Source organism: Capra hircus, chromosome 16 (genome assembly GCF_001704415.2).
Source record: "Capra hircus breed San Clemente chromosome 16, ASM170441v1, whole genome shotgun sequence".
Classification (NCBI taxonomy): domain Eukaryota; kingdom Metazoa; phylum Chordata; class Mammalia; order Artiodactyla; family Bovidae; genus Capra; species Capra hircus.
In genome coordinates this window covers 66,558,074-66,584,438 of record NC_030823.1, presented here as the reverse complement: position 1 = coordinate 66,584,438, position 26,365 = coordinate 66,558,074, and the positions used below count along the sequence as shown (strand labels likewise).

General features: G+C 39.0%; 1 protein-coding gene across 2 annotated transcripts in view; it reads right to left on the bottom strand.

Annotated features, from left to right (window-relative positions):
- PLA2G4A (phospholipase A2 group IVA) overlaps window positions 1–26,365 on the bottom strand; it is a 163,775-nt gene that overhangs the window by 112,250 nt on the left and 25,160 nt on the right. The window contains exons 2-3 of one of the 2 annotated variants that reach the window (XM_005690990.2): window positions 23,360–23,462; window positions 8,221–8,302 (exon numbers count right to left, since the gene is read on the bottom strand). In XM_005690990.2, the coding sequence (XP_005691047.1) occupies window positions 8,221–8,302; window positions 23,360–23,392 (115 nt within the window). In that variant the 5' untranslated portion in view covers window positions 23,393–23,462. Of the gene's footprint in view, window positions 1–8,220; window positions 8,303–8,430; window positions 8,531–23,359; window positions 23,463–26,365 lie in introns of those variants that run through there. The other variant, XM_018060732.1, reaches the window with a different exon arrangement.

Here is a 26,365-nt window from a genome sequence, read left to right as displayed (position 1 = left end):
TCTCCAACACCACAGTTCAAAAGCATCAGTTCTTCGGCGCTCAGCCTTCTTCACAGTCCAACTCTCACATCCATACGTGACTACTGGAAAAACCATAGCCTTGACTAGACGGACCTTAGTCGGCAAAGTAATGTCTCTGCTTTTGAATATACTATCTAGATTGCTCATAACTTTTCTTCCAAGGAGCAAGCATCTGTACTTGATGCCTATTTTACATATGAATAAGTATAAACACACGTCTGCCTTTAGTTCAAACCATCTAAAGATGCTCCACTTGCATGCCCCAGGTCACAAGCCCTGCATCAGTACTGTTGCTGATCCTCAACTCCACGCCAACCCAGAAAGTAGGATTAAAGCCCCAAGTGTGTGTGCTTCCTCTCTCCGCAAGATGACCAAGGGGTACAAACCCAGCACTCTTCCTGAATCCCCACAAGAAGTCAGGTGGTCCAGAATACTTTAAAAGTCTTCCATTCCTTTTGAATCACCGTGTTTTTATATATTCTTTGACAATAAGTGAAAGATGACAATTGAAACCTCTTCTGTGAAGAACAGCCAAGTTCTCAGTAATGATAAGCTTTTATCCAAACTTCTTACAGTCAACACCCTTCGAGTACACATCTCAATCAAAGCTCTTTGCAGAGAGAGAAATAGTATTTCACAATGTTACAGCAATGAAAAGCAGAGTACCTAAATTTACCCTGCCTGGGTTCTTAGAAATGTCCTAAATAAAATCACAGATTACTAAGTTGAGGGAGCATTAAAACATATTAAAATATTTATAGAGAATATATTTGTGTATATGAGAGGAAAAGTATATTTGTGTATATGACAGGGAGACTATATTGATGTACATGAGAGAAAGAGTGCACTACAGGTATACAGTACCTTCCATACATTTGGTCATTTCACTTAAAGTGTATACTCTGACCTTTATTTCTGCTTTATTGACTATGCCAAAGCCTTTGACTGTGTGGATCACAATAAACTGTGGAAAATTCTGAGAGAGATGGGAATACCAGACCACCTGACCTGCCTCTTGAGAAACCTGTATGCAGGTCAGGAAGCAACAGTTAGAACTGGACATGGAACAACAGACTGGTTCCAAATAGGAAAAGGAGTACGTCAAGGCTATGTATTGTCACCCTGCTTATTTAACTTATATGCAGAGTACATCATGAGAAACACTGGGCTGGTGGAAGCACAGGCTGGAATCAAGATTGCCAGGAGAAACAGCTATAACCTCAGATATGCAGATGACACCACCCTTATGGCAGAAAGTGAAGAAGAACTAAAGAGCCTCTTGATGAAAGTGAAAGAAGAGAGTGAAAAAGTTGGCTTAAAGCTCAACATTCAGAAAATGAAGATCATGGCATCTGGTCCCATCACTTCTTGGCAAATAGAGAGGGAAACAGTGGAAACAGTGTCTGACTTTATTTTTTTTGGCTCCAAAATCACTGCAGGTGGTGATTGCAGTCATGAAATTAAAAGACACTTGCTCCTTGGAAGGAAAGTTATAACCAACCTAGACAACATATTAAAAAGCAGAGACGTTACTTTGCCAACAAAAGTTTGTCTAGTCAAGGCTATGGCTTTTCCAGTAGTCATGTATGGATGTGAGAGTTGGACTGTGAAGAAAGCTGAGCGCCGAAGAATTGATGCTTTTGAAGTGTGGTGTTGGAGAAGACTCTTGAGAGTCCCTTGGACTGCAAGGAGATCCTACCAGTCCATTCTAAAGGAGATCAGTCCTGGGTGTTCATTGGAAGGACTGATGTTGAAGCTGAAACTCTAGTACTTTGGCCACCTAATGCAGAGAGCTGACTCATTTGAAAAGACCCTGATGCTTAGAAAGATTGAGGGCAGGAGGAGAAGGGGACAACAGAGGATGAGATGATTGGATGGCATTCCTGACACAATGGACACGGGTTTGGGTGGACTCCGGGAGTTGGTGATAGACAGGGAGGCCTGGCATACTGCAGTTCATGGGGTCGCATAGAGTCAGACACGACTCAGCGACTGAACTGAACTGAACTGACCTTTGAAATGGTAAAAATAAATGCCTTACTCTCTTCATTGCTTTAACCTAGAATGATCATGCAATTATATTATAAATTTCAGAATTTCATAATATAGTTGTGGTGGACCTTTAAGATGTTTGTGTTTATTTCTATCATTTTTCTCAAGGATAATATATTGAGCCATGTAATTAATCCTTTATAGGAATTTTAAAAACAAAATGTTATTAAAGTGTTCATGGTTATTTCATTTAAGAAAAGGCAAATCAGCAGAAACCCCAAAACATTAGAATCTTTGCCCATTTTAGAATATTAAAGTTTCGATGTTTTTTTCTTTTCTCTGAGCTTTTAAGCACTGTGGACTCGGGATGTGTGTGTGTTAGTCACTCAGTTGTGTTTGATTCTTTGCACCCCCATGGACTGTGGGGATTCTCCAGGCAAGAATATTGGAATGGTTTGCCATGCCCCTCTTCAGGGGATCTTCCTGATTCAGGGATCAAACCCCCGTCTCCTACATCTCCTGCGCTGCAAGTATATTCTTTACCCACTGAACCACCTGAGAAGCCCCAGACTCAGAATAAGCAAACATAAAAGAAATTGCCTAGACCTTGACCCCTCAAATGCAGTCTATAGATGGGCAATGTCTGCATCATTTGTGTGCTAGAATCTACTCCCCAGACCTTCTGAATTAGAATCTGCATTTTGGACAATATCCTGTGCTGATTCATAGCCACATTAAAGTTTGAGAAGCACTATCTGGAGAGATTAGGTCAGCCTCAGATCTGCTATTTAAAAATGAAGAATTTTATGCAGATCTTGTTGAGTTTATCTGAAATAAAATACACTTTACCCATAGACAAAGACATTATGAAAAATTAAAGTGTGGGATACTTAAAAAAAAAAAAAACCTTGAAAAGGTTCCTTAAAATATTAACCAGGAAGAATTTGTAAAAATTGGTTTAAATACAATGAGTTCACAATTCACCCAAATATCTTTATTCTCTTCATAGAGTTTAAATGTTGGTATCAAGCTTTGTTGTCTCCCGAATGCTGAAAGAAGATCTATCTGCATTTCTATAACTGTCCTTAGAAGCCCTAGTGTTTATGGTGCTAATTTTGTAAAGAGTTCAGCATCCAAGGAGACAAGAGTTCTCAGTACATGTGCATAATTAGGATATTAAAAACACTGAGCATTGATAAGGCATTTTATTGTTTCAAGAACACTATGATATTTATTATCTGATATCATCCTTAGGGATTTCATCTTAGTCAATGGTTTCATCGACCTAGTTCTGAATTCTGAGACAAGCCTCCATTATCACCTGTTATCATACATGATCTGTTTTCCTCAACTTCTTTAAAGGAACAGAAATTCACTGAAGGAGCTACAGCCTTTGTGCCAGCTGTCTTATTTGGTTATAAAATGAGATTTGCGGCCAGGGCTGTGTGCTTTGTTTCATATATGCACAAAGGAAACTAAATAACCAACTGAAATTGTACTGTTGCTGTGCTCATTCTACAAATACATACCTTCTGTTAGAAGAGGAAAGGAGCAATGCAAAATACAGAGTTTAACATAATATTTAATATAATGTTAACTAATCCAATCAACGCTTGGCACTGGCACAACTGACTGGCTCCTGGTCAGGTCAAATTAACGCAAACTACTTTTCAAAAAATAAGTCTATGGTGAGTCACTGGCTCAATGGACATGAATTTGAGCAAATTCCAGGAGATAGTGGAGCACAGAGGAGTCTGGCGTGCTGCAGTCCATATGGTCACAAAGAGTCGAACACGACTTAGCAACTGAGCAACACATGGTGAGTCAGGTGCGTATCTGAACTTCAAACTACTTCTTCATACGGCGTGAGCGTAAGAAGACAGGGAAAGGCTGGCCTTGAAGCCCTGGGTATTAATGATACATTTGAACAAACCGAGATTAACAGTGATGTCTGGGAAGGGGCTGGCCCAGTGCTCTGAGGTTAAAAAAAAAAATTAAAAAAAGGAAATGAGCGAGATGTTATGATTCAAATGTCAGCTCTTACTCCCTCAAGAGAGACTGTGGGGGTGTTCCTGATGCTATGATGATGTTTTAGCAACACGGGATGGTATTCTGAAATGAAGCTAGTTAGAATAGGAGGGCTTTACAAGGGACAAAATGGAAAATAGATACAATCTTAGTATTAGATTTTTTTAAAAGTCAGATACAGGTATTTTGTCAGGTGTCAGCTATTTGTGCAGCTGTCACATGCACAGGAAAAACTGGAAAACCCAGTAGCAATCGGCCATGCTTCTCGGCTGCTAAGCCGCTTCAGTCGTGTCCAACTCTGGACCCCATAGACGGCAGCCCACCAGGCTCCGCTGTCCCTGGGATTCTCCAGGCAAGAACACTGGAGTGGGTTGCCATTTCCTTCTCCAGTGCATGAAAGTGAAAAGTGAAAGTGAAGTCACTGAATTGTGTCTAACTCTCAGCGACCCCATGGACTGCAGCCCACCAGGTTCCTCCGTCCGTGGGATTTTCCAGGCAAGAGTACTGGAGTGGGGTGCAATTGCCTTCTCCGTCATGCTTCTCTACCAACATGCAAAACTATATGGAAATTTGCCTTTTTAAATAAATGTAGACACTATCAACAACAGAAGTGGGCATAGTTTCCTGTCATCCTTTGCAGATCTTAGGACATTTTTTATAGTTCTATCTTCAGCTATCTTTAAAGAACTTCTATGTACAAACATGCCAAACTGTTTACTAGGTAATTTGTATGGATCAAGCTCACCAAGCAACGCCATCAAAACTCTTAAGTGACAGCTCAGGCTGGCCCATGCCTTTTCTCACAATAATCACCTACAATTTCTTGAAAATAGTTTGGCACTGTGTATTGTCCCTCTACTTGATCTTACCAACCTTATTATTGAATTTATTTCTCTAAGACTCTCTTTCTGTAAACTCATCCAGGTGACATCAAGGGGTGGCAACAATTCCTCCCCCTCAAAAAAAGATGATAACTCAAGCAAGATAAAGTCAAATGACAAATGCTGTTTAAAAATGTTGAGAGAATCTCACAACACAATCCTTTTTCCAGTAGTGATTAATGTCAGGTGACTATTCTTTTGATGGGTCCTTCACTTTAAAAAAGAAGCTTTGGGTAATTCCCTGGTGGTCCAGAGGTTAGGACTCGATGCTTTCACTGCTGTGGGCCTGGGCTCAACCCCTGGTCAGGGAACTAAGATCCCACAAGGCACCTGGCATGGCCAGCAAATCAATAAGTAAATAAATCAATAACAAGCTTTCTGGAATTCAGGAATGCAACCCGTGCTGTATACACTATGGGGATCCAAAACATACCTGTTGGCTATTTTGTGAGATGAATTAATGTCTCATGTTTATTTTTGAATAATGTTAGCAATATCAACTCAAGTAGGTTTAAAACGACATTTGTGACATTACTCTCTTTCCAGTCCTAATTACAATAAATGTGTGTGTGTGTGCTTAGTCGGTCCAACTCTTGCAACCCCATAGGCCATAGTCTGCCAGGCTCCTCTGTCCATGGGATTCTCCAGGCAAGAATACTGGAGTGGGTTGCCATTTCCTTCTCCAGAACTACAATAAATAAGCACTGCCAAAGTGCCTGAGGATTATGGAGAAAGTACTGACTGCTAAGAAATCAGATCCATACCAGTTGAAGAGATTCAAAGTAAAATTTAAACTGCTGGTGACCTCACCTCAAGCATAATAAAGATCCTTGTCTCTCTAGGACAGAGTTCTGCAACTGATATAACAGAAAAGGATGCTGCTACTTTATATGTCTGTGCTCAGTTGCGTCTGACTCTTGCAAACCCAAGGACTGTAGCTGTCCAGGATCCTCTGTCCATGGCATTTTCCAGGCAAGAATATGGGAGTGGGTTGCCAGCTCCTACTCCAAAGTAAGTGGTTCCTACGGAACTACGACCCAGGGATTAAACCCACATCTCTTGCGTCTCCTTCTTTGGCAGGTGAACTCTTTACCACTGAGCCACCTGGGAAGCCCACACTACTTTGTATAAGAGATAACTAAAATTTTTAAAGTCAAATTAGGTCAGTAACTTGTATGGCTGATGAGTCACTGACAGAGCCTTTAGTCGAATTATAAATGGCTTTTCTAACTAACAGTACATCTAGAGTTGTAAGGCATGTGCTTTTCTCAAGGTCACAGGGTTACCAGATTTTAAATATGGCATCTGATTTGGCTTCTTTTTCACAGATACCTTTCTTCTAGTGAACTCTCATTGAGTTGATGAAAATTCAAAGTAGTATAAAAAGCAAAAGAAGAATAACAACAAAAACATTGGCAGAGGCATGATTAATTGAAGTGTATCAGTGTATGAGATAAAATTTAGAAAATAAATCCCTGATCAGATTAGGGACAATGTAAAGACATTGTCCTTGTTCCATCATGTCTCCTGAGAAGCATTGCTCATCGGATCCCACCTCCTGGTCATTCCCTTATTTCCAACTTTTACTAACTTCCTGGACACTCTTCTACAATCACTGAAGGCTTGAGCTCAAATTCTTCATTCCTTAGTATTTAACTTTTCTCTCTCTCTCTCGTGGCCCATTTTCATTATGATTTCAACAAGCTCAAGTCACTCCTATCTTTAAATATAAAAAGCATATCCTACAGTCACCTCAAATATATTTAACATACTATGGCAAGATCATTTTTTTTTAACTTTTTATTTCATGTTGGAGTATAGCCGACCAACAGTGTTGTGATACTTTCAGGTAGCCACACTTATACATGTATCGATTCTCCCTCAAACCCCTCTCCCATCCCGGCTGCCACATAACATTGAGCAGAGTTCCCTGTGTTATGCAGCAGGACCTTGTTTGTTATCCATTTTAAATATAGCAGTGTGCCCATGTCCCTCCCAAATTCCTTAACTATCTTTTCCCACCATCCTTCCCCCCTCCCTCAGCAACCATAAGCAGAACAAATATTTTTTAAAATAAAGGGCGAATCATGTGATTCGTGACTCAAATGCCATCAAGTTCTTCCCACTGCATTTCTGATAAAATTGCAGCCTTGTTGAATTAATCTCATTCACCTTCACCTTTGCTGTGCGTCCAGCAGCTCACGACCTCACAGGTACTCTGCCCTTCTCTCACCCTTGAATATGCTATTTTCTCTGCCTGAGACTCTCCCTGCTCTCAACACTAGATCCTCCTCCTTCGAGTACCAGTTCAAATGCCATTTCAGCAGGAAAGACTTCCCTGTTTCCCAGACTGATTAATGGCAATCTCCATCTTTCCTCAGAACCCATTCGGAGAGGTAGATTGCCATTTCCATATTTTAGCAATAATCTACAACTAACTTTACCCAATTCAGCATCACAGTACTTATTCATTTTTCTTTGTATTCCCACATCCATGACTCCCAGTCATTTGAATGGTAAGATTAACCAGGAAAACTGCATTTTAAAACATAGAGAAGGATACTGCCAACAAGTTAATTCAAAATTATCCTCAGGCTTTTGTTCACATCATTTCAAACTGTCCCATACCAGTTTCTATAGCTATTTTCACACATAAAAAACACAACTTAAAGGAATAAGAATTAGATAAACTGCATTGTAAAAAAAATCCTATAGGCACAATATCTCACAGACACAGGTAACTTAAATTCTCGACTCAGTCCTGTTTCCAAAGGAGAATACAAATGTCTTTGAAATCTGAAACTCTGTATGTCATAGGACAGTCATTTTATCTGACTCCAAGTACTCACAACTTTGGCTACCTGATGTGAAGAGCTGACTCATTGGAAAAGACCCTGATGCTGGGAAAGATTGAGGGCAGGAGGAGAAGGGGACAACAGAGGATGAGATGGTTGGATGGCATCACCGACTCAATGGACATGGGTTTGGGTGGACTCCAGGAGTTGGTGATGGACAGGGAATTAGTGATGCAGTTCATGGGGTCGCAAAGAGTCAGACATGACTAAGTGACTGAACTGAACTGAACTGAACTCGCAACTGATGTAAAGTCAACATGGAACACTACTCCAACAGATAAAAGAGCATCAGAGAACCATTCGAAATGTTACCATTCAAAGCTGTAGACAAAGATAATCACATCTGAAGAAGGGACAGCCCCTGGCTTGTCAAGGAACTCAAGCCACTGAAGAGTGAATCATATTTACGTATTTTCAACAGAAGAGCAAATAAGAGAACTTACGCATGTCGCCAAAGGTTCCCTTTGTCACTTTTGTGGCACGTAGCACCACTACTGTGAACTTGTGGGAATAATGGTGCTCTACCTGGAAGAAAATAAACAATAATGAATTTCAAACAATATTCCTGAAATATAGGATTCGAGCAGATTGTTCTCAATGCTTCCTTGATACAAATCAAAAATATTCCAGTTGAAAGGAAGCAACATGCATACCAGAAACATTCTTTGATTCTCTGATCTTGAGGTTCTTCCTTTTTTGATCCTCTCCTCTCTGTAGCACAACTGAGATGTTTAGATCATGCTTGAAATGTCCCTACAGCTTGACTGCTAGAACAGCTTTGCAGTCCCTACTTTACAGGGTTTATCAAGCCCTGAGGAAAAATGTAAATAAGGACTGCAGGCTTTCTCTCGGTGTACAATCAGGCTTTGTACTGGGTGATAAGACCTGCCTTAGAAAGGTGAAGTGCAGAGGAAGATGTTTGCATTATCTAAATTTGCTTGTTTTTATTGTTACTGTTCAATAAAACTCTTTTTTCTGGTATAACATTTCCAGAGCAGTTTTCAGAATTCTTTGGATGTAAAACAATAACCAGCAAACTAAATTTTAACATATCGTTAAAACCATACATGACAATGTCAAAAGTTTTTATTAGCCTAATAGCTTGTATGCACATAGGAAATATTAAGAGGTAGAAGACTTAATTAAACACTTTATTAAATACCTAACTGAAAATTAGTTCTCAAATAACTCTACTCACCAAAGCAGAATGGGAAAGCAGGAATTCACAAAATTCTCTGAGCAACTGAAAAGATTTATCTAAAGTTTATCTAACTTTATCTAACTTTATCTAAAGTTCAAGCATTTTTGTTTCAGGAGAGACTCACATTTATAAGTTACTACTAGGAGAAATATCAATAACCTCAGATATGCAGATGACACCACCCTTATGGAAGAAATTGAAGAGGAACTAAAAAGCCTCTTGATAAAAGTGAAAGTGGAGAGTGAAAAGGTTGGCTTAAAGCTCAACATTCAGAAAACAAAGATCATGGCATCTGGTCCCATCACTTCATGGGAAATAGATGGGGAAACAGTGGAAACAGTGGCTGCCTTTATTTTTTGGAACTCCAAAATTACTGCAGATGGTGACTGCAGCCATGAAATTAAAAGACGTTTACTCCTTGGAAGAAAAGTTATGACCAACCTAGGTAGCATATTCAAAAGCAGAGACAATACTTTGCCGACTAAGGGTCATCTAGTCAAGGCTATGGTTTTTCCTGTGGTCATGTACGGGTGTGAGAGTTGGACTGTGAAGAAGGCTGAGGGCCAAAGAATTGATGCTTTTGAACTGTGGTGTTGGAGAAGACTCTTGAGAGTCCCTTGGACTGCAAGGCGATCCAACCAGTCCATTCTGAAGGAGATCGGTCCTGGGTGTTCTTTGGAAGGAATGATGCTAAAGCTGAAACTCCAGTACTTTGGCCACCTCATAGGAAGAGTTGACTCATTGGAAAAGACTTTGATGCTGGGAGGGATTGAGGGCAGGAGAAGGGGATGACAGAGGATGAGATGGCTGGATGGCATCACTGACTCAATGGACATGAGTCTGAGTGAACTCCAGGAGTTGGTGATGGACAGGGAGGCCTAGCGTACTGCATTTCATGGGGTCGCAAAGAGTCGGACACAACTGAGTGACGGAACTGAACTGAACTGTGTGTGTGCGCACACGCATGTGTGTGTGTGCATGCATGCTCAGTCATAGCCAACTCTTTGTGACCCCATGGACTGTAGCTCACCAGGCTTCTTTGTCCATGGGATTTCCCAGACAAGAATACTGGAGTGGGTTGCCATTCCCGACCCAGGGATTGAACCCGTGTCTCCTGCATTGGCAGGTGGATTCTTTACCACTGACCCACCTGGGAAACCCAAGTTACTCCTATGTTTCATAATTTTAATAGACTTGCTAAACTGGTTGAAAAGCCCATAACTAATTAAAAGAAGCTAAGAAACTGACAATACTGCGAAGTGAGTCTGAAAGCAAGGAGGCAGATGAGATGAAGTCATGAATAAGCATATCTTGTTTAAAAAGACAGAAGCATATAAAATCTTTCAAGATAATTCTTATTCAGGATTATTGTCAAAGAGAAATACCTTCCATATTCAGAAGAGCTCTGAAGAGCCAAAGTTATTCCACATAAATGAAATTATCACTCTTAAAAAATGAATGCCTAAAAATAGGCATATTGTCTTATACTACTACCAAAAATCACACACACTCTTCCCACCAAAAAACAAAAGAGAGAGAGAGAGAGAGAAAGATAATCAAAGGAAATCCCTGGTGGTCCATGGGTGAGGACTCTGTGCTTAGACTGCATATCCTAGAACTTTTAATACTACAAGATTTTTCAAATGTCTAAAACCTTTCCTGTAAGATAAAAATGATTATCAATACTCACCTATTATTTAACACAATTTTTGAAATTGCTACATATGTACTCATGTCAAATGTTTATTAATAACGTGTGCAAAGAGATGATATTGTTATTATAAGGATTCATTGAGAATGAACCATATGTCAAATATTCTAATAAATGCAAATTCTGTTTCCCAATAATCCTATAAAATAGATGCTACTATATATATTTATGGACGAGTAAGTGAGATTCTGAAATATTAAGTAATTCCCAGTATCTCACAGACAATAAAAGCTAAAATTGAATTAGAAACCAGTCTTCCTGTCCCCAGTGTCTTTATTCTTTCTATATTCCTTTACTTACAGAGAATAATAATACCAACACTGATTCCTGATAGTAAAAAAGGGTTACTTCCATTTATTAAAGTTTTACAGATAGTTACAATCTAGTCTATTATATCTGAAGTTAATCTAAAGTGTCTCTAGTAACTGGGTAATTTTCTCTATCATTCAACTCTCCATTTTAATCTGTTTTTATTTCCATTAGCCTCAATTCTATCTTACTAACTACGATCAGAACTTGTATATATGAACTTGCACACTGCTCACAGAAGATAGGGAGCAACCACTTTCTTGGTTTTTATAAGTTAATTTTGGAGGCATCACGAATCTTCAGATGACCAGTAAGTCACCTTCAAAACAAGAGTGTCAAAATTATGCTTTTTTTAAGTGCTGTAAAGAGCCATGTTTCCTGGGGCCAGTATCACATATAATTTCAGACTAGTATGGACTAGGCTAGCTTCTAACTTGGATAAGAGACTTTTGGTTATGCCTCAGGAATAATGACAGAGGAAATAATGTTATTGAATACAAAACCAGTGTTCCCTGCGGTGCGGTGGGGAACCTAATGACTCAGCACTGTGCTACTTGGTAGCTGACAAAAGAGAGGCCATATTTCAAGTGAGATGTCAAATATAAGCTCAATGCCCTGACTCAGTCACCAAGATTAAGCCTTGCCTTCAGGTCTTGGATTACCTTACTCTGAGTGTCTTTTGTTATCCAAAATCTTTTTCATAGTGAAAATCATGACCCACCCGCCCTCCTTTTTTTTTTCCACAACTACAATTCCCAAGTCATCATGAAAACTGCTACTGCATTAAATTCATCCTGGAGAATTATATTGACATCTGTAACTAAAATGATTGGGAAAAAAGAACTAATCAATTTATACAAAATCAATTTGATGATTATCCTAATCTTTGAAAGTTCTACAGTCACAAAGAAGAAACAAAGAACAATCATGAAAGAAACCTGATGGAAGAGAATGTAGATTCTGCACACACACATTTTTTTTTTTCCTGTTCAACTGCCATTGCCTAATTTCAACTGAAATTAAAATTAAAGACTGTTAGGATGATCAGGACTACAGAATCTCAATACTGAACACAGAGATTGTGATCACCACAATCAGCCACAGGCAACTTCAAACAGATCTCAGCAATTTTGAAAAGAATCGCTGCATTGATGTCATCCAAGAGTCAAGATGCTTATTTAGAAAAAATACTTATTTTCAATGTCACATTCTAGTGTGATTTCATTCTAATACATTTAAGAGACACAGACCTTGTACACTATTCTCCCACATTTTTTAAAGAAAAGAGCAATCAGTTTATTTAAAATCAACAGTTTTATCTAAACTTGCTTTAAGAACTACTAGTCATGGATTGGCTGTATGTACAAATTACCCTAATGTCCAAAACACCAAAGTTGGCAACAAAATTTAACTTTAGCAGACATCATTAAGGAAAATTATAATCAGAAATATGACTTGTGCACAGAGTCGGACACGACTGAAGCGACTTAGCAGCAGAAACAGCAGCATTGTTTCTAGCCTTTGTGACTTAAGTCAACAAAAGCTTGGACTCTGTCAATCTTTGCTGCCATTATGCCAAACTAAAGGCTCAAGCCCCTTCATCAAGATGCATGTACCCTTAGTTTAAAACTTCCCCAATTTTGCAGTTTGGGAAACACTATTTTGGGAAAGAAGCCTGGTATTCTCCTTACTTGCCGCAAATAGTAAATCCTTCCTTCTCTTGATCTTTCGCGTGATTGTGTCTTTTGGTTCAACATTCACCCAGTTTTCAGGTAACAATAATCCTGAAAAAAATCTACACTCTCTAGGAGTAATTACGGCAAAGTCAAGGCCTGTGAAGTGTAGACATACCTTTGCCCTCCTGGGGGGGCTCACTAGAGCACAGGAAGCAGCATGTGCCCTTGAAAAGCTCTCCCCATAAGTCCTTAAAGTCCTTGGGTGTCAGATACTAATTTGGTTTAGAATTATTGACCTAGGTGATATGTCATGTCCATTCAAATCTAAGATGTCTTTGCACTGATGATTTTCAGAGGTGAACTTTAAGTCTAGCAGACCCAACAGACTTGAAAATATGAATATATTTACAGATACTATTTTGGACAATATACCCTTATTTTAAGGGACTTGTTAAAAACCTCTTTGTCTTACTTGTTCTTTCCCTTAAGCATTAATTGTAAAGTGATTAATATCTAAAAGACACAGGCAAAAGTCAGAAAGGTATTTACAATATAGTGTTTTGCCCTTTCCATCTTCATTTTCTACCCCTGCAGTGCTATGATTTATAAGAAATATATATATATATATATTTGGTTATGCAGATAATCAAATATACATATATTGTCATAACAATTTTATAATTATATAATTATGCATTTTATAATCATAGAATTGAGTTGAATTCTTGGTCACTCTGCTAGTGTCCAAGAATTGTTTGTTGATGTGGAGAAGCCTTCACACACATCTTGGAACTAGGTCCAGGAACCCCTTGCAGCCACAGTTTCCTCATCTGTAAAATGGCAACTATAATATTACCAACTACACGGGATTTCTCAAGGATCCCCTGTTACAAACCCAGATTCCAACATTAGAATTTCACACACGGCAATATTGAATGTCAAGTTTGGGGGATAATTTTACCATCTGTGGAAATCTTTTAAGACGATATGATTACCTTGGAATTATCTAGAAGCACACGGATTTAGAGTAAAAGGAAAACGTTAAATTCCACTTGTGATGGTGGGAGACTAAATAATCTGAGTTACCACTTCCCACAGAAAATAAATAAAAACTGAATGAGGTTTTACGAGGTAAGTAAGCATTTTCCTAAAAGTAACTGTGATGTTTAATTTCATTTGTCAACTTGGCCACAAAGTGCCCAGATTAAACATCGTTTCTGTGTGTGTCTCTGAGGGTGTCTGCGGATAAGATGAGTACTTGAATCACTGGAGTTGGGAAAGGAAATTGCCATCTCCAGTGGGTTGGCATCATCCAATCTGTTGAGAGCCTGAAAAGAATAAAAGGAAGAATTTGCCTTTTTTTTTTTCTCTCACTGCTTGAGCTGAGACATTTCATTTTATCTCCTGTCTTGAACTGAATTACACTGCTGTCTGTCCTGGATCTCCCGTTTGCTGATGGTAGATATGGAAATTTTCGGTCTCCATAACCTCATAAGGCAATTCTTCACAATATATCTCCATGGCTAGATCAATCTGTTATAGTCTGACTGTTTGTGTCCCCCAAAAATACATGTTGACATTTAAACCCTCAAAGATGATGGTATTAGAAGATGGGACATTTGGGAAGGAAAAAAAAATAAAAAACATGAATGGATAAGTGCCTTTATGAAAGAACTGAGAGAGATGCTTTGCCCCGTCCACAAAGTGGACACTGCAGCTACAAACCAGGCCCTCATCAAATACAACTATGCTCATGTCTCAATCTTGGACGTCTCAGATTCCATAAATGTGAGCAATACGTTTCTATTGTTTATAAGCCAACCAGGCTGTAGCATTGCGCAGTGCCTGTTATTAGTCGCTCAGTTGTGTCCAACTCTTTGCGATCCCATGGACTGTAGCCTGCCAGGCTTCTCTGTCGGGAAGAGAAGAGACTCCATGGGGAGTCTCCAGGTAAGAATATTAGAATACTAGAGTGGGTTGGAGTGGAAGACTAAAGTGGAATACTGGAGTGGGTTGCCATTTCCTTCTCCAAGAGATCTTCTTAACACTAGGACCGAACCCAGGTCTCCCGCATTGCAGGCTGATTCTTTATCATCAGAGTCACCAGGGAAGCAGCCCAAACAAATTAAGACACTATCTATCTCCTTTTGGTTCTGTTTCTAATCAGAGATCCTGACTGTATTACAGTAACAAAGAACTAACAAGATAGGAATCCTTAATTCCCATGAGAGAGATCAAGAAGTGCAGAGAAACACAGGGATGAGCACAGTTTGACCACAGGACATTTGCTGATCCAAAGAGGAGGAGGCTGAGAAGCTGAGGGATCAGGAGCCTTCTAGGGATAAGTGATAAGTGAAGGGAAGTCGCTCAGTCGTGTCCAGCTCTTTGCGACCCCGTGGACTGTAGCCCACCAGGCTCCTCCATCCATGGAATTTTCCAGGCAAGAGTACTAGAGTGGGTTGCCATTTCCTTTTCCAGAGGATCTTCCTGACCCAGGGATCGAACCTGGGTCTCCAGCATTGCAGGCAGACGCTTTACCATCTGAGCCAGCAGGGAAGCCCTTTATCTAGGGATAAAGAACCTAGTAAACAACTCCTTTGTTTCAAGCCTAAAACTCACAGACTGCGCCACAGGAATAACTTTGTACAATGCCCCCTTCCCCATACTGTCAGCCAGATTTAGTGTCCTTCAGGAAACCCAGAGAACAAGTAGCCTGAAACTGGGATTACCTTTATCCCAGACGGCTAGTTTCCTGAGGAGCCTGATGGAAACCAATGAAATTCTGAAGAATTATTTCTAGAGATGATTTTTCATTATAATGATGTTCAGCAAAATCAAAGGTAATTAGGAACACGAGGAGGTATCACACCAAGACTACAAACCAGCACAGTTAATCAACAGACACAGAAATAGTCCTCTCCATGAAACAGTGAAACTACACTTACCATGTTTAAGGAAATTGAAGTCAAACTTCAGTATGATTATATTAAACTATATATATATATATATATATATATATATATATATTTTTTTTTTTAAAAGGCTCAGAAGTTTTGAAAAAGAACCAAATCAAAATTCAAGAACTAAGAAGTAAGCCTGGTGACTTTCTAGGGATTCCCAGCCTGTGCTCTGTGGTGAAGAAGCAGAAATAGGGACATTACTTTAAATGCACATATTTTTGCCTCAAATGAAAGGCTTGCGGCAGGGAATGGCTGGTATCAGAAAAACAGCAGAAGCTTATCATTAACCGTCCTCTTTCTCACTTTGCTAGAATTGGCTAGTGCTCACTAAAAATATGCTATTGCCATAAACCTCATTATCCCTCTGTGCACTGTACTTGTATTTCTGTAATAGTTTTGTCACCTTTATATTTCTGATTTCCCAGCAGCAGTATCTCACCTCCTGCTGCTCTCTGGAAATATCTCACCTCATTAAGTTTCTAAAGAACACTTATGTACAATTCATTATTTACAAAGCCCTGTGGAACAGACATACAGGTACTATTCACACTACATGTGAAGCAGCTAAAAGTTTAAGTGCTCAAGAGCACGTAACTGAAGTCTGAAATTGGCTCTAAAACACTAGCTCTTTGATGACCTACTCGGTGGTTTCCCCCACCCCCCATGTTACCATAATAATCTAGAATAATAGCTTTGTACTTTTTTGGTAACATTTCCAGGCATCCTACAATGACCTTTTTCAAAGGTCCCTGTATTTTAGCAGGCAGTCATGCTCGCATACCCAGGTGGTTGACCTCAGTGTGGACACAACCTCAGTTTTCTGTGGATGTGGGGCCCTGGCCCTCCATTGCTAATAGGTGGTGGGAAGAGCTCTGGATTTTTTTCACTCCAGGGAAGTGACTCATCCCTTCAGAGTAAAAAGATAGAAATTTTTTAATAAATATTTTATATTTGATCTATCTTTGCAACACTGATATCTTCCTGATCCAGCACAACTTCAATAGACTGTGGAGACATAAAGAGCCTTCAGGTTGGACAGAACCTCAGAACAACTCTAGACCTGTGGACATTGCATTCTGTCATAGATGTGTTACTCCACTTTCTCCTCCATTCTTAAAAGCTGGCACCACTGAAAATGAGAACTTGCTGTATCAGCCCACAGGATTCTCCAACATGTCCCTGCATCACAGGTATGGTGAAGATGAGTCCAATCTTCACTGCCCTGAGGCAGCTGAAACTGCGTTGGCCCATCTGGCACCCTTCACTACAAGTAAGTTGGCTTGGCTTTCCACATCTTACCTTTTTAATGACATTGTTCTGTGTTGAGTGCACTTACCTGTATATTGTGAAAAGTATCTTTCTGTGAAAACTAAGGCAGGAAATTTTGTCACAAAAGCAATTTACACACAGACACAAACGTACATAGTTGTTTGTTTGTTTTTAAAAACACGTAACAAAAACAAGCATGAATAATACCAGAAAGCTCTTAGGATCCTCTGTTTTGAAAGGACTATACAATCACAGGGAACTCTGCTCAATGTTATGAGGCAGCCTGGATGGGAGGGGAGTTTGAGGGGAAAATGGATGCATGTATATGTATGGCTGAGTCCCTTTACTGTCCACCTGAAACTATCATAATATTGTTAACTGGCTATATTTCAATATACAATAAAATGTTTTTTAAAAAGAAAAGGGCTATACACTGGAATGTTGATGGGGCATCCAATTCTGATGCTGGGGGAGGTCAAGAAAAATGTGATACTAATATGTGGCTTTGGCACATTTCATCACATTAAGGTGCCATATAGGTAATTATTGGGCTTCCCTAGTAGCTCCAAGAGCAAAAAATACACCTGCAATATGGGAGACCTGGGTTCGATCCCTAGGTCAGGAAGATCTCCTGGAAAGGGAATGGCAACCCACTCCAGTAGGCTTGCCTGGAGAATTCCATGGACAGAGGAGCCTGGTGGGCTACAGTCCACAGAATCACAAAGTTCGACATGACTAAGTGAGAGAGAGAGAGAGAGAGAGAATTATTATGATCTACATATTTGGCTATAGTTAACAAAATCTGCAAGGAAAGATGACAGAAATGAGCCTTAAACTATCCAGATACAGTTTGATTTTAAATATGTTATCCCTTGTTGAAAAAAAAAAGAGAGAGAAACTAAATGGCCAGTTAATATGGTCAACTGCCATGAGACCTGTGGGACTGCACAGGCGTTAATAGCAAGTCCTGGTCAAATGAGGTAGAAAAGCGAAGGTCATTTGTAATAATGTTTTTCAAAACATCCAACCATACCTAACTTCTTTCATTTCCTAATGGCATGTACTTTCTTACCTCCAGACTACTTAGGTCACACATGCCCTTTCCAATCCAGTCATTTTCTCGCTCTTTTCCTAACCTCCAGATCTGTACTTACATGTCACTTTCTCAGAGAATTCCAGAAGGATTCCAGTTATTAGTTATTCACGTTGTATATCTCCAGAGTAATCTTCATTGTCTCCTATCAGAGTCGTTACGATTATTATAGATTGTTTGTCTGCCAGATATAAACTCAATCTGTACACAATTAAGTGACTGAGCACCAATATGCACTATAAGCTCAATTCAGGGATTATTTTGATTCCCAGTCCCTACCGACCAGGACTAGAACACAATGGGCATTCAATAAATTATGATAAAGGAAATTCCCTGGCAGCTCAGCGGTTAGAACCCAACACTCTCATTCCCAAGGGCCTAGGTTCAATTCCTGGTCTGGGAACTAAGATTCTACCAGCTGCAACCAAAAAAATAAAAATTAAAAAATAAAATAAATGATGATAAGTGCTCAGAAAAAAATATATATTAAAATAGATTTGGAGTCAGAGTGAATTCAAAGTCCGAATGTTAAGATTTAGAATTAACATTGGTCTTCGTCTCAAGCTCAGGGTTATACACTTTAACCTTATCTTTCTTCTCAGATTCAAGTGCCAAAGCGTTTATGTCACTTTGATTGTATTCTCTGAGTTAAAGAAACTATCCATATATCTTGAGATGGTAGAGTGAGGAAAAAAACTAATTTCCACAAAAAATATAGAAATGTCATCATTATGGAAAACCAGTTAAAAAGAACCTACCTTCATTGTTTAAATTCATCTATAAAAAACCATAATGCTAGAAGGAATGTAGGATATTGTTTCAAAAAACAAAGATTATCTCAAATTGAACCTTGGTTATATGCTTTTTATAAGAACCACACATTAAATATAAGGAAAATATAAACTGAAAGTGAAAGGATGCACTTATCAAAGAAACTAAGAGGGATTATTTTAATAAAAGACAAAGTAAAAATTCAGCCTCTAATAATAAGGTAAAAAAGACCTATTATAATGATAAAATATCAATTAAACAGAGAGATATACAATTCAAAACTTATATGCATTAATAATATATCTTAAAAATTCATAAAGCAAAAGTTGAATATGAAACACATTGTTGTATATGGAACCTTTACCAGAACAGACAATGTGCAGGGGCATCTCATGTAAAATCTGAAACAGCAAAAATTATAGAGTATATTCTCTGAACAGAAAGGAATGAGATTAGAAATTAATGACAAAGAGAAACAAAAAAATTACCAAATGTTTGAAAATTAAGAAATAAATGTTTAACCTATATGTCAAAAAAATCATAATAAAATTTATAAAATTCTTTTAAATGAACAATTATGAAAATAAAATATTTTCAAACTTCTAAGCTATACCTAATATAGATGGTCTACAATCAGTAAAGTGGAAAAATAAATGAACATTAAAAATTGAAAAGGAAGAAATAAAATGAGTTATTCACCAATAGCAGGAATGTGCAAGTTAAAAATCTAAAAGAACCTACAAACTAATAGAATTAATAAAGAAATTTAGTAAGTTCACTGCATCTGAAAAAATAATTTCCATATAAATGCAACATTAGTATTTTCGTTTCTAGTTGAACATTAGTTTAACGTTAGTTTCATGCATTGAAGACTCCCCTAGTGGCTCAGACGGTAAAGAATCTGCCTGCAATGCAGGAGACCCAGGTTCGATCCCTGGATCTGGAAGACCCCCTAGAAAAGAGAATGGCAACCCACTCCAATATTCTTGCCTGGAAAATCCTACAGACAGAGGAGTCTGGTGGGCTACAGTCCATAATGTCACACAGAGTTTGACATGACTGAGAGACTAACGCTTCATGCATTGGAAATGGATTGGAAGATTCAATATTATTATCACGTCATCTCTCCCCTAAATTACTTGCAAAATAATTTAAGTTCTAATAAAAATCCAAGCATATGTATGTGTGTGTGTGTGTGAGTTGACAAAGTGATTTCAAAACTTATATGGAAATGCAGAACTCTAAAAAAAGACAAGAAATCTCAAAGAAGAAAAAGTTGGAGGATTTACACTACTATTTCAAAGCCATAGACATTAAAGTGGATTGGTATTGGGGCAAACAAAGACCAATAGAACTGAAAAGAAGCCAAATCATACACTGCCTGATTAGCAAAGGTACCACTGCCATTTAGTGAGGGCATGAGGGTTATCAGTGGACTAGATAACTTTGCTGTTTTCAGGGCTTCCAGGTGGCACTAGTGTTAAAGAACCCACCTGCCAAGGCAGGAGACTTAAGAGATGTAAGTTCGATCCCTGGGTCAGGAAGATCCCCTGGAGGAGGGCATGGCAACCCACTCCAGTATTTTTGCCTGGAGAATCCCCATGGACTGATGAGCCTAGTGAGTTACCATTCACAAGGTGGCAAAGAGTCAGATATGAAAGCGTCAGACTTGGCACGCATGAGCACAGTATTCAAACAATGAGATACTACACGGCAATGTAAAAGTGTGGAATTCTGCTACTCACAACAGCATGAATGAATCTCACAGACAAAGAATGGAATGCAGGCATCTAATGAAGGTCAAGAACAGGAAACCTGATCTTTGGTAAGAAAAGACAAATAGCTGGTTAGTTTTGTGGAGCTTATAGACTGGAAGGGACATGAGCAACTCTTTCAGGGTACTTTTAATGCACACCTTTATCTGGATGATGGTTTCATGGGTGAAATACATGTGCAAAAATCCATCAAGCTGAACAATTAAAATTTATGCACTTTATATATCTTATGTTTCAGTTCTTAAAAAAAAAATCAAACATTAAAACAAGCTTGCAAAAAAAAAAAAACTTTTTCAGGAGTTTTAAGAAGAGAGAATGACCAGCAGAGATGGGGTGAGGGGTACCTGAAGAATCTGTTTAATTCAGCAGCAAAGAGGTCCTTGGTGATGAGACCTTTATGAAGTAGAAAAGCTGAATATAGTTTTCAATGTTTCAAGTTGTGAATGGAAGAAAGAACTACAAAAAGTTACAGTACATTAATCCTTGCTATCCAAGCAGGAGAGAGAGGATGGCAGCTTGTGAGGCTTTGGGTAAGAAAAGAATGGTTCAATTTAAATAGAAATGAGGCTTTGTATTATTCCTTAATATCCATAAAAACTATTTCTAGTCCATATAAATCTAACTGGATCTCAAGTGTTAAACTTAGCAAAGAAACTTTTTCTCCTCTACTTCTATAATCAGAAGAGAGAGTACACTTCTAATGGAATTTGGAAAGTTCCACACTAAAATCTGAAATACTCAACATTTTACTAAAAATTACCCAAGCAGAAAAGAGTTTGTTTAAATATATCTTGGGCTTCCCAGGTGGTGCTGGGGGTAAAAAATCTGCCTGCCAATGTAGGAGATACAGGAGGTGTAGGCTCAATCCCTGGGTTGGGAAGATCTCCTGGAATAGGAAATGGCAACTCACTTCATTACTCTTGCCTGGAAAATCCCATGGACAGAGGAGCCTGGTGGGCTACAGTACATAAGGTCACAAAGAGTCAGACATGACTAAGAAATTGAGCACACACAATATATCTAACTAAAGGATAGTTTACAAAATTAATTACCTTGAAAATGCACACCAAAGTATAGTCCTTAATCCAATAATTATTTTCTCCCTCTGTTATTTCATATGAAGAGTGCAGGTTGACAATTGATAAGCGAGAACTACACACTGTCAGACTTTATTTTTGGGCTCCAAAATCACTGCAGATGGTGACGGCAGCCATGAAATTAAAAGACGCTTACTCCTTGGAAAAACAGTTATGGCCAACCTAGACAGCATATTGAAAAGCAGGGACATTACTTTGCCAACAAATGTCTGTCTAGTCAAGGCTATGGTTTTTCCAGTGGTCATGTATGGATGTGAGAGTTGGACTATAAAGAAAGCTGAGCACCGAAGAATTGATGCTTTTGAACTGTGGTGTTGGAGAAGACTCTTGAGAGTCCGTTGGACTGCAAGGAGATCCAACCAGTCCATCCTAAAAGAGATCAGTCCTGGGTGTTCACTGGATGGACTGATGCTAAAGCTGAAATTCCAGTACTTTGGCCACCTGATGTGAAGAGCTGACTCATTGGAGAAGACCTGATGCTCAGAAGGATTGAGGGCAGGAGGAGAAGGGGATGACAGAGGATGAGATGGTTGGATGGCATCACCAGCTCAATGGATATGGGTTTGGGTGGACTCCGGGAGTTGGTGATGGACAGGGAGGCCTAGTGTGCTGCGGTTCATGGGGTTGCAAAGAGTCGGACACGACTGAGTGACTGAACTGAACTGAACTGAACTACACTTTTTATTGTTTCATAAACATTCAATACTATTTCAGATATTTTGGCATTTTCCCCTTCGCATCCCTCTTTTCTGGAAACTTACAGTGATAAAAAGAAGAGATGAGTTAGTTTTATTACAGATTCTGCCTTATTTGAACCACAGTAAGTTCACATAATTTTCATTTAAAAATGTAAGATTTTTCATAGATTTTTATATTTTTGTCCACTTAAAAGAAAGCTGCAAGTTAAGTTTTATTTGGGGCAAAATGAGGATTGCAACCCAGGAGACAGAACCTCAGATAGCTCTAAGAATCTGCTCCAGAGAGGTCAGTGTATATGTGATTTTGGTGAAGGGTGAATACATGCAATCAAGCACGTATTTTCCAGAAGGTTTCTACTAGTCTTGTGAAGGTGTTGTTAGTCACAAGGAGCAGTTGCCACCATGAAGGATTTTAATGCTTTTCTAGACATGGAAGATATAAGAATCAGGCTCATAAAATGGGCTCCTGAAAATATCTATCTAAAGACCTATTCTGCCAGTTCCCCCCCCCACCGCCCCACCTCCAGCACATTTAGACTCTCTGCTGCTAAGTCACTTCAGTCATGTCCGACTCTGTGCGACCCCATAGACGGTAGCCCACCAGGCTCCCCCGTCCCTGGGATTCTCCAGGCAAGAACACTGGAGTGGGTTGCCATTTCCTTCTCCAATGCATGAAAGTGAAAAGTGAAATGGAAGTCGCTCAGTCGTGTCCGACTCTTCGTGACCCCATGGACTGCAGCCCACCAGGCTCCTCCACCCATGGGATTTCCCAGGCAAGAGTACTAGAGTGGGGTGCCATTACCTGGTTCATTTATACTCTCTACCCTGAACTCCTTTCAGGGGGTGGTTGAAGGTCTCAGCAGAAGCACATGATTTAATACTTGTAGAGGTAGGTAGATGGCAAGTGCCCATGGCAAGTGCCAATTTGTAACTGACACTTAACAAGAAACATCAGCGATACTCATGCGCAAAAGTATGTCTGACCCCCTCCCAGAAGAATATATAAGCAGTAAATGACTTACTATAATGTGTTGATAAGGATCTATAAATGACATGTTGGTTTCAATTACGAGAAATCTCTTCACACTTCAAAAGTCTTCTTTGGCACTCTAGCTTCTTTAAAACCTACAAAATAAACAGTCCTTATTGTTAAGCCTTTTCTTGGATGCATTTACAAGATTTAAATGATGATGGATATGACTCTTAGGAAGTAAGATTCTACCCAAGGGGACTTGTGCAGATTGAGCTCCCTAATTGTTTATACGTGTGGCTATACACACATCACTTAGAAAAGGATAAACATATTCTGCTATTACTGCTTACTTTCCATATTTGTTCAAATTTATTCTGTGAGTAATTATTAGGAAACTCCAGGATTTTTTTTTTGCATTTCCCAAGTACTTCATGAGAAATTTATTGCAATTATGGAAAATTAAAATTATTTTTGTACTATTTATAATCAAAATGCCACCGGCTACTGTTTGTTTTCTTAATTGGATCAGTACTACACACATTCACAATTTTAAAAAAGGAATGTTTTTCATTTTAGCTATGTGTTAAGAGTTTTAAAAACATATTCATGTTAAATTTCAACTTTTAATGCTGATTATTTAAAATACATGATTTGTTCATTCTGAAGTTCCAGCTTAATTTGAAAGCAATTAAATGAAAGTTTAAGTGATTAGAAATAGTGCTGTACAAAATGATGGGAACAAGCAAGTGAAACTAGGGAATAACTGGGAACTTGATCTCAGCAGAGGAGCAACTATAGAGGGTGAGGAGGAGTGAATTTAGAATTTAGAGTTCCAGGCAGGCCGTTTGAGGAACTGAGAGAAAACACTGGCTGGTGAATGGTGAGCAAAAGTGGCTCATGATGAGTTTGGAAATATGGGGAGGAGCAGATCATGCAAGGCTATGGAGCAACAACGATTCACCTAGATATAGCTCAGCCACTCTCCAAGACTCAGCGTAAATGTCACCTCCTCTGAGAAGACTTTCATGATGTTCAGAGTATGTTTGGTTTGCCTGTTCCTGGTTTCACTTGTACCTTGTACTTCTTTTTCAAGTCTTTCATTCCACTTATACAATGTCTGCCTTCCCTGAGAGAACTAAAGACGCATAAAGTCAGTGACCATATTTATCTTGTTCATAGAGTTATCCATCTTTATTGCCTGGTGCTGCGCCTAAAATATAGTAGGTTGAGGATAAATATTTGTTGGATAGATGGGTGGATGGATGGATAAATATGACATAATTTCAGGTTTATGTATGAAGGAAATTCACAGAATAGTACTGGGTACTCTCTTTTGATGTCCCTCTTTGTCATTCCTAACAATTCTTAATGTAAAAGGATGTTAAATATCCATCTCTAATTTTAAAAGAAAAAAAATCAGAACCAGTGAAATCTGAGAAGGAGTGAGGTTAGTACTCCAAATGTTTAGAGGAAATTTGTTGCTGGTGCCCAAAGTTTGGTTTCAGTAACTTTATTTCCTCTTTCCATTTCTAGCAACTCCATTCATAACCCCTGTGCTTACCACCTAACTCTTTACCACTTCTGTCAATATTGTATCCTGCATCAGGACCTAGATAGAGGCTCTCTCCATATTAAAGCCAAAAGTAGGCAACATGCATACAATAGCTAACTGCCCAGGTCTATGGTTTTTCCAGTAGTCGTGTACAGATGTAGAGTTCAACCATAAAGAAGACAGTGCCGAAGAATTGATGCTTTCAAACTATGGTGCTGGAGAAGACTCTTTAGAGTCTACTGATCAGCAAGGAGATCAAACCAGTCAATCCTAAAGAAAATAAACCCTGAATATTCATTGGAAGGATCGATGCTGAAGCTGAAGCTTCAATACTTTGGCCACCTGATGTGAAGAGCTGACTCATTAGAAAAGACCCTGATGCTGGGAAAGATTGAAAGCAGGAGGAGAAGGGGACCACAGAGGACAGAGAATGAGATGGTTGGATGGCATCACTGACTCAATGGACATGAGTTTGAGCAAACTGTGGGAGACAGTGAAGGACAGAGAAGCCAGGTGTGCTACAGTCTACGGGGTCATAAAGAGTCGGATACGACTTAGCAACTGAACAATACAAGATATTATATTGGGGAAATCTGGGTAATGAATATATGGAAATGGCAATTTTTGCTGTTTCTTAACTTAGATTATTTCAAAATAAAAAATATGTCTTAAAAGTCCACTATATGTGAATAGGTGCAATTTATACATACAATTTTCATTCCAAACTTAGAGAAGCAACATCAGTCATATGGGAAAACTGTTGGGTAAGGTTCACTTTCTTCCGAAAAAAAAAAACATTGGTTATTATTGCCAGACAGTGATGACATTTTCTGTTCCAGTTACAAATAGGCACCCATTCATCATTTTACCTCCCTACACTGTTAATAGTAGCAATAGATATCTTCAGTTTCTGTGAAATTATGACATTTCTGTCCACCCAGCCACATTAAACACTGAGAAAATGCCACCCCCCTTCCCTCCCCCACCGCACCCCTTGCAACTAGCATAGCCTGGAAACATTATTGCAACTAGTTTGCATAACCACTATCATGAATGCTTATAAAACAGCAGTTTGGAGTGGGATGGGGGAGCGGGGTGGAGGGGAGGGTTGTTTTTACTAATTATGCTGAATAACCAATCTTGGTGAGTGTACAGTCTTTTAAGTCTGAAGCAACAAATATGAAGCTCATAGTTTCTTTTATTCTTTACGTTCCCCTCCTCCCCTGTAATTAGATACTTCCTGAACACTAATGAGGGGGAAATGCAGATACACTTTTCAACACACACTTGCCTGTGCGATGTAACTGTTGGCTTTCAGCGAATGCTTCATAGTGTGTGGTCTGTCCAAAACCCTGTTAGTCATGTTGGCAGGAGAGATGGACTTCTCTTGGAAAGGTAAAAAAAAAAAAAAAAATACCCACAGACTAGAAGGTTTTGTCATTCTCTGCTTCTCTGGTGGTTAAAAGAATCTGCACCATGCAGGAGACCCAGGTTCAATCCCTG